A 9,662-nucleotide genomic window follows, 5' to 3' on the forward strand; every position below is an offset into this window, starting at 1 on the left:
TTGCTTCTGGGGGGGGGGGGGGGGGGGGGTCCCTGGAACATAATATTTTCAGATGGGGGGGGGGGGGGGGGGGAATTCCATATAATTTTTGGGGGTCCTTGACATGAAATATTTTGAGAACCACTGACATAGTATCCTCGGAAACCCAGACGTTTTTATTTCCAGGGAGAAAAAAAAGAAAGTCTGGGACCGAGTCCACTTCAATTCGGCATAGAGTAGCGCAAACGTCGATCACTCTCTGCTGATTTCTGATCGTCTGCACCTTTGTTAAATTGACGCACACACACACGTACACACACACTCCTCTCTCTCTCTCTCTGTCGCTCGAATGAATTGGTCTCATGTCGCGCAGCTGCGTCTAGATTCTCCCGGGCGGATCCTACCGGGAGCTGCCTATGCCATAGAAAGCATAGGTGGACCCCAGGCTATAGGGGGTCCGTGGTGGAGCTGCCTATGCCATAGAAAGCATAGGTGGACCCCAGGCTATAGGGGGTCCGTGGTGGAGCTGCCTATGCCATAGAAAGCAGAGGTGGACCCCAGGCTATAGGGGGTCCGTGGTGGAGCTGCCTATGCCATAGAAAGCAGAGGTGGACCCCAGGCTATAGGGGGTCCGTGGTGGAGCTGCCTATGCCATAGAAAGCATAGGTGGACCCCAGGCTATAGGGGGTCCGTGGTGGAGCTGCCTATGCCATAGAAAGCATAGGTGGACCCCAGGCTACTGACATAGAAACAAGCTAGATTTTGTAGAATCTGGTCTCAAGTCTAAATGGGTTTCTAATATAAAAACAAGTACTATATTTCCACTACTTCCAGGTCGGGTGTGGGCGTGACGGGCTCCAAGCAGACCATGTTCTACGCCGAGGTGTCGGAGGAGAACCGAGTGGGCGAGGGCGGCGGCGCGCCCCAGGAGGGTGAGCTCATCGAGGTGGTCAAGGTGCCCCTCCACGAGGCCATGACCTTCGCCTACGACGAGACCATCCCCAAGACCATGGGCGTCATCTTTAGTTTCATCTGGTTCCATAACAACATGTCGCCAAAGTACAAGATCTCCACCAACGTGTAGCCCCAAACATTTAGACTTGTTCCCCCAGTTTAGAAACTCCTCCCCCCTGTCTGTCTGTCTGTCTGTCTGTCTGCCTGCAAGGGGCGCGGCTAGAAATACCTGGTCCCCCCCCGGTTTCCCCCTAATTATATTAATTCAATTGACGCATACAAAATTAGGGGTTTGTTGATACCACTTTTTAATGACCACCAAGAGCAAGTGATTTTTCTTTCTTTTTTGTGTAATCACTGATTACGTACGAGTGCAAGCATCTTCAATAATATAGCAGTTTTAAAAATGCAAAGAAATGACATTTTCTCTTAAATGTCTTAATGAGCAGAATTTTCCCCATTTCGGAACTTGCAAAAACGACTTAATCACAACCCTTGGCCTAGCAGCAGTTCAACAACGAAAACAGCCAATTACAATGTGCCTGTCCCAAAGTGTCCGTCCCTCCAGGTTATGGGAAAGATGTCCCTTTTAGAAACACACATCCATCCCATCCCCGGGGGTCATAGGTGCGAACACAGCTCTTTGCAAGTCGTATTTACAAGTGGCAAAATTACACTTTCTTTTTTTTTTTGTTAGTAAATGTGTTTATATTATTAGCCTGGCGTGTTGCAGCCCCCCCCCCTGTCCAGCTCTGGGCCCTCTGAAGCATTCAGGGTGTCCCCCTCTTATGCCCCCCCCCCTGTAGTCCGTTACAGGTCTGACCCAACCCACCCTCTTCCCCTCTGGTCGTTCCCAGAGTAACATAGTAAGAGAGAGTGGCGACACTAGCGTTGACTCCCATTGTAACAATGGAATGCGGAAGTGAGTCATTCTATCTCAATGGGATAGTTCCAATGTTTGGAACTATAGCCCCTAGATCAAAGCGTGTCGCTGCTCTCCTACTAGATTACTCTTCATCTGTAGTAGTACCTGATTAATTGGCTTTTCTCGCAGGGGTTTTCAACCAGTGGGCGGGCGGGGACCACCAGTGGTCCTTGAGGAGGGGTTTCCCCCCCAGCTAAATGATGGAGAGTTGCTAGTAACCAAATGGACCCTCATTAGATCTTTTAACTCTCATTTGGTTTCATTTTACGCTCTCAAGAGTTAAATTAAATAAACATCTGCATTACTTAATTTACGAGAAGTCGACACAATTAGAGAATGTTTTGATTTTGATAATTTGTTCGTTGTGCCCGTTATCTCTCCTATATGGTACCAACAGCATGGGATCGTGGACAAAATCCTATCCAACGATAACAAAATGCTCTTTAGTTTTGGCTCCGAGAGGCTAAATCTCATCAAATGGTGGTCCATCCGTGGCTCAAAATAAATGCCAAATAAATAATAATGGGCCTTGCTATGAAAAGGGTCGAAAACCACTGCTTTATTGACTTTATCAACCTATCATTTTAGTTTCATCAGACCATCTTCCAGATTTGTGTGAGGTCTCAACTACTCTTCCTATAGACAAAAAACATAATTGCCAGATGCTGGTGCTCACCAGTGCTTTTTTTTATTATCCCACTTACATTATTTGCTCTTAATGTTATTAACTTGTCTCCTTCTGTTGCCATCCTAATATGCTGCCATGGCAGTGCATATAGGACTTTCTTTGGCCATCCTTTATAATGTTCCAGGAATGCAAAAACAATGCTTTGTCAAAGGCAGGGCCTTTTTATTTGCCACCACCGGTTAAAGGCGTTAAAGGAATAATACCAAAGAATGTCTTATTTTCTATCAATTTCTCACCCCATGAAGCCTTGAATACATGGAGATTTTTTATTTTTTATTTTATATAGTATTTATTTTATTTTATTTATTTTCGTTTTTGTCGCATTCCTGAACCAATAATCCAATATTTGACTAATTGGAGTTAATAGGAGACGAATCTTAACAAGAGCAATACTATATTTAAAGCATTGTCTTTGAACAGGGATCATCAGGGGGGGGGGCGGCGGGGGCTCAGGGGTACAGTGGCTGGATGGGAACCGCAAGGTTGCCAGTTCGAACCCGGGCTCCCCTAGAGATAGTGTCGAAGTGTCCCTGAGCAAGACACTGAACCCTGGTTTCCCCTGTCATCGGTGTGTGAATGGGTGAATGTAATGCACAATCTATGTAAAGCGCCTTGGATAAAGGCGCTACATAAATGCACCATTTATCAGTAGGTCTCTACTGTGAGAGCTGTTTTAAGTTAAGAGGTTTTATAACAATATTTGATATAGTGTATAGTTGTATTGGTCTCCTACCACCGCCTATATTGGATTATTGGCTCACAAATGTGACGAAAACAAAAACATCACCATTAATTCAAGGCTTCATGGGGTGAGTAATCGATATTAAAAGACTATATTCTTTGGGGTGAAGTATTCTTTTAAGGCCAATTTCTCCAGTCCTTCGCCTTTAAGCAATACATATGGGATACAACAGCACAATAAGATAATTAGACGACGTTTACGGTCACTGACGTTAACTTGGCACTCACATGTTGGTCGCAAAGTGTTTTAAGAAGTACACCATGAATTTTGTGTGCAGATAATTATGTACACTGCAAAGAAACTGCAAATTGTGATTGCGTTTTGTTAACGCGTCACATAACCGGGAGGTTCATTTACCTCTAGTTAGTAGTAGTTAGTTTGCAGTGTTCAGGCTACTGATTGCAGACACTAGCAGTGGTGGACAAACGGTGTGCCGAATTTTGCCTTGGAATTTTGTGTCAACCATACAGTATTGTATCAGTTTAATTTTTTTCTCAAAACAGAGGAAAATTCTACGGTATACCCATGTGTCATTTCTCAATAAGAAAGCAAATTCTACTGTATACTAGTATATATGTTTTAAACACTTTAAATTTGGCTGCCCTATTTTGGGTATGTAATTAGGCGGAAGTTTAAATGTTTTATTTTAATTTTCCAAATCTTTCGAAAAATAGCTAAAATAGCTGTGAGCTTGTAGACGGGGGGGCTGTTTTTCACAATGACTTTAGGTGTGCCTTGAGATTTGAAATGGCCGCCCTGGGCACAAAGAGTTTGAAAACCACTGCAGTAGACTAGACTGAGTTAACGGTTTGAACAATCCAAGTCTCACTAACCGCAACAGTGTTGTCATAATATGACAGACAGGAATCTAGTTTCATAGATAATTTTACATTTCAGTAGGAATATTACAAGCGGCTACTGTACACAGTAGGTTTCGGTTTGCGGCATGGCACTGGCATAGAAGTCAATGGTGAAATGGTTGATTTCATTTTTAACATGACTTACAGTACCGTACATTCAAGAGTTTCTTGATACCATGGTCTAAAGAAGGAACTTTCCATTTAAATGAGATGGGGAAATGAAGGTAAAACAGATTATGCAAAAAAAAAAGGAGAAAAGAAAGTATAGATAGATAGATAGATGTATACTTTTTAATCCCAGAGGGGGAAATTAAGTGTTACAATAGCAACAGGCAGCCAGCGTTACGCAGCGCCAAAAAATAACGGGGCTTCATGTGTAAATGCTGCGCGTAAAACAAAACGCGGCTCAAAAGCAGCCGTACACCAGTTTCCATTCAGGCAGTTTAACCACTTGAAACCTAGCATCTATTCTGAGGGTAACTTCTGAAACCTAGCATCTATTCTGAGGGTAACTTCTGAAACCTAGCATCTATTCTGAGGGTAACTTCTGAAACCTAGCATCTATTCTGAGGGTAACTTCTGAAACCTAGCATCTATTCTGAGGGTAACTTCTGAAACCTAGCATCTATTCTGAGGGTAACTTCTGAAACCTAGCATCTATTCTGAGGGTAACTTCTGAAACCTAGCATCTATTCTGAGGGTAACTTCTGAAACCTAGCATCTATTCTGAGGGTAACTTCTGAAACCTAGCATCTATTCTGAGGGTAACTTCTGAAACCTAGCATCTATTCTGAGGGTAACTTCCGCAGAGAATAGCTGACCTACAAACTCAAAACGTGTTGAGTTTGTGGGATTTGGTATGGGGGGGGGGGGGGGGGGGGGGGGAGTACAGAGTTGACCCCAATAAACTAAGTATTAGTTAACCAAGTACAGAGGGTTTAAGGTCCTTAACACTGGGATTGTTTATTTTGTGTAATTCACATGAATTCAAACTGCCCTTTACAAGAGTACATTGATTGAGAACAGTACGCGACAAAGTGCCGTAATTTCCGAAATGAAACCGATTTATATTTTGTCTTCAAATGGAACATTTAATGTAAATTACATTGGATACTCATTCTTCAATAATCAATAATGCAAATGCAACATAATTTAAATGAAAATAACGTTCAGGCTTAATAACATTTTGGCTGGTTAATGAATGAACAAATTCAAATGGAACATTTAATGCAAATTAAATCATAAAATAAAATGACATTCTGGCTGTTGGCATGAACAAATTCAATTTGAACGTTTAATGCAAATTAGTAGTAAATGACATCTAGAAGCTCAGCCTGGAGGGGTTGTCTAGTCAAAAAGGCCATCTTAGATAAGTTGGTCCTTGTCGGCGGGCTCCTTCTCGACAGCCTAGTTTATCGTGGTGACACTTTTCTACAAAAGTTCCCACAGACTGGGAGGTCTACCATCGTTTATCCATCCATCCATTCCTTCCCTCGCACCCTTTCTGTCTCTGGTTAGCCTGGTTAATAAACCAGACTAATATCGCATGGACCGCGGGATATTAGTCTGGGGAGGCTCAGCTTGGATTTCATTTCCAGGGAAACATTTTCTCTTTGACGCAATTGGTCAGAGCTACTGTCAGTCAAAGGTCTCAAGCATTGAAAGTCACTGTACCAAAGCCCGCCCATATTGCATACCGTGTCCCGATTGGCCGCCCACATTCTCTGGTGTAGGAAATGGGCGTACAATTGAGCCTCTCCAGACCGAAATCCGCCGGCAGGCAATTTATTTTTGCCAACGGCTGTTTTTTTTTTGTTTTTTTTAAGATATTTTTTTGCGGCTTTCGCCTTTTATTGATTTTTTAAGGGATAGAAAGTAGGCTGACAGGAAACGGGAGAGAGATGGGGGGAGGACATGCGGTAAAGGCCGTGTCGGGTCCGGGAGTCGAACCCGCGGCACACCGCGACTGGATCACCAGTCCGGTGCCCAGACCGTTACGCCACGGCCTGGGCCAACGGCTGGTTTATTAACCAGGCTAGTCTCTGGTAGCTTCTCTGCGTTTCTCCGCCGTTCTCTTGAAAAGAAGGTTATTGTTGATCTTTATAAAGTTAGGTCATCTTTTCACCTCCGCTGGATCCGAAAACATGAGGCAGATGTTGCACCGCAAATAAAAGCAAAAAGAAAACTCCCAAAAAACTGAGGCATCGCTAAATTTGTAGTTTCATGTGAAATATTTTAGCATTTTCTGATCATTAGTTTGTTGCGTGCCTGGTGTGTACGGACCGTTAATAAAGCCGCTCTGTGTTTTGGACTCGTCTACACACCTTGAATATTTTAGGAAGGTAATTATGTAACATGACTTGAATTATGACTAGTCTAGACTAGGCTACTCACGAGATACAGAAGCTGTTCACTTTTCTTATGAGAGCTGCGGTAATGTACTAAAACTACAGTAATTGGGAGCATTGCTGGTTGTTAAATTTGACAGATCACTCACACTGATTTAGTCAATCATTTTCAACAAGTGTTTTTCTCATAATCAAACATATACAGTATATCCACATCACTATAACAAATGGCTGGCTAGATTTGCCTTCATCACTGAACTGAATTTAAGGGTGTCCTTAGAGAGCGAGAGGGGTGTCTGTGTCGCAAAGGGTTATTGTTGGCAATTATTCGTGAAACCGTTTGAATTAGTAAAACATGACCGATAACAGTTGACCACATAAGAATTAAAAGTCATTATTCCTCAGCACTTCGACTGCCAAAACTATCTATCACCAAAACCGACTCCAGTCTGTGACCAAACCACTCCATGAGCAGCGATCTATGTGCCAGACCACTCCACTCGTGTGATTGGCTGACCGTCGTTCTATGCGCCAGACCTCTCGTGTGATTGGCTGACCGTCGTTCTATGCTTCAGACCTCTTGTGCGATTGGCTGACCGTCGTTCTATGCGCCAGACCTCTCGTGTGATTGGCTGACCGTCGTTCTATGTGCCAGACCTCTCGTGTGATTGGCTGACCGTCGTTCTATGTGACAGACCACTCGTGTGATTGGCTGACCGTCGCTCTATGTGCCAGACCACTCGTGTGATTGGCTGACCGTCGTTCTATGTGCCAGACCACTCGTGTGATTGGCTGACCGTCGTTCTATGTGCCAGACCACTCGTGTGATTGGCTGACCGTCGTTCTATGCTTCAGACCTCTTGTGCGATTGGCTGACCGTCGTTCTATGCGCCAGACCTCTCGTGTGATTGGCTGACCGTCGTTCTATGTGCCAGACCTCTCGTGTGATTGGCTGACCGTCGTTCTATGTGACAGACCACTCGTGTGATTGGCTGACCGTCGTTCTATGTGCCAGACCACTCGTGTGAATGGCTGACCGTCGTTCTATGTGCCAGACCACTCGTGTGATTGGCTGACCGTCGTTCTATGCTTCAGACCTCTTGTGCGATTGGCTGACCGTCGTTCTATGCGCCAGACCTCTCGTGTGATTGGCTGACCGTCGTTCTATGTGCCAGACCTCTCGTGTGATTGGCTGACCGTCGTTCTATGTGACAGACCACTCGTGTGATTGGCTGACCGTCGCTCTATGTGCCAGACCACTCGTGTGATTGGCTGACCGTCGTTCTATGTGCCAGACCACTCGTGTGATTGGCTGACCGTCTTCTATGTGCCAGACCACTCGTGTGATTATACGAGGCCATTTAACATACTATTGGTGAGGGGGGTTGTTCAGGTGTGTGCTAACTGAACCATATTGGAATGATAATGATAGACACCTGCCAGTTTTATCCATTGAAGTATTTGTATGCTTTTTCTCCTAATTATACATATTTTTATATGGTTTATATTTGTTCCTCATTTGTCCACACAGTGACTTTTGGTTTTGATGCAATGATATTTTGGGCTCCATTTGTCACCACTAAACTCCATTTGTCTTTTTTATTTTTGAATAGTTAAAATGGCCAGTCTACAAGCTCACAACTTGTCAATATAGATAGTTGAACTATTCAAAAATGTTTTTCAAAATAGTAAAAAAGGCAAACATTTTGTTGAAAACCGATCATCATGTGAGCGGGGGGAAAGGGGAGGGGACAAAGTACAGACCCCTGGGGTATTTAGGGTTTAGGGACTAAGTACAGACCCCTGGGGTATTTAGGGTTTAGGGACTAAGTACAGACCCCTGGGGTATTTAGGGTTTTAAGTGGTTAAATAGTCTTGAAATGATTTGGTGCATCAAACTGTAAAGTGTGACATAATGTAGATAGGTAGGTACTTTCATCCCCAAGATGAAATTAAGATGATCATCGGAAACAAAGAAGAAACATTAAAAACATCTATAATGCGCTTCTAAGAATCTACAGTATTCAAAGACAAACAAAAGTTAAAAACAAACCACTATAACAACAAAACAGTCCAGTGCATTTATTTATTTAATTTTAACGTGGCTCCTTCATAATCGGCCAAATCAATTGTACGATAAAGATTGAGTGAATTGTGTCTTAAGCTGTAAAAAAATTACATAACCCTCCTACATACAGTAGCTGGGTTTACATACTGCTGGTAGAAATTTAGTATGCTGTATATTGATATTAGGTTGAGTTAGGTCAGTGCTGTAAGATGAAAAATCGAGAGAAACTAAAAACATGAAGACTGCAGTGTTTATGAAACGAGTGAATCTTTTAACCGCTTCTTAAAACTTAAAAGAGCGTAATTAATTAAATCCTATTCACCATAGGATATATTAGGAACCTAAGTTGTATTGAAGTACGTATACACTTTACTTTAGATTTATTTATGAAGTCAGTGGACCACTGAGCATAATCTCATGCAAATTGATTTAACGGTAATCAATGTTTGTTTGTTTTGGGTTGTTTTTTTTATAGGTTTGAACCTATTTTTAGGTTGTATAACCGCTCCAAATAAACAGTACATAATATATGCACACAGGTATGGAGTAATATGGCAAGTTCAGTTGCGCATTCTTGGTTGGATTGTTCACAATAAACAATTCAAACAATGTCCCCATGTGATACTAGCCTTGTGAATAGCACTGATAGTGTTATAATGGTAGTTTTAAACACTTTACAAAATGTAATTTGCAAATATCCTACTACTGTAGGTCATATCAGAGTGATTCCTTTGGCTCATATACTGTAGGGTGATATCAGGGAATTATTGGAGTCTTCTTCTTCTCACTGGATCTGTGATCCCAATTGCTTTATCTGTTTTGTTTCCTCGAACCTGTGTCTTATGTACGACAATCTTTTACATCTCGATAAAATCTTGACAAAACTATCTGGGTTGAATGAACTGTGTGAGCTGTGTTCATTTGACCGCACACAATGGTGTCAAATAAAAAAAGAGAACTCCACTGAAAGCTTTCCTCTGACGCAAGTCCACACAGTGAAATCCACTGATAATTTAACTCTGAAAGTCAATTTATTAACACTTTTAGAGTTAAATGAATGAAGGCGTCTACAGTGTGAATATACTCATGTTGATGTCA

General features: G+C 42.6%; 1 protein-coding gene across 1 annotated transcript in view; it reads left to right on the forward strand.

Moving 5' to 3' along the window:
- nudt14 (nudix (nucleoside diphosphate linked moiety X)-type motif 14) overlaps positions 1 to 1,063 on the forward strand; it is a gene marked incomplete at its 3' end in the record, with an annotated part of 48,978 nt that extends 47,915 nt beyond the window's left edge. The window contains exon 6 of the mRNA XM_083790212.1: positions 814 to 1,063. Within this exon, the coding sequence (XP_083646338.1) occupies positions 814 to 1,063 (250 nt within the window). The remainder of the gene's footprint in view (positions 1 to 813) is intronic.
- Between the last annotated feature and the right edge of the window lie 8,599 nt (positions 1,064 to 9,662).

This window comes from Protomyctophum parallelum (genome assembly GCF_964188405.1).
Source record: "Protomyctophum parallelum genome assembly, chromosome: 19".
NCBI classification, from domain to species: domain Eukaryota; kingdom Metazoa; phylum Chordata; class Actinopteri; order Myctophiformes; family Myctophidae; genus Protomyctophum; species Protomyctophum parallelum.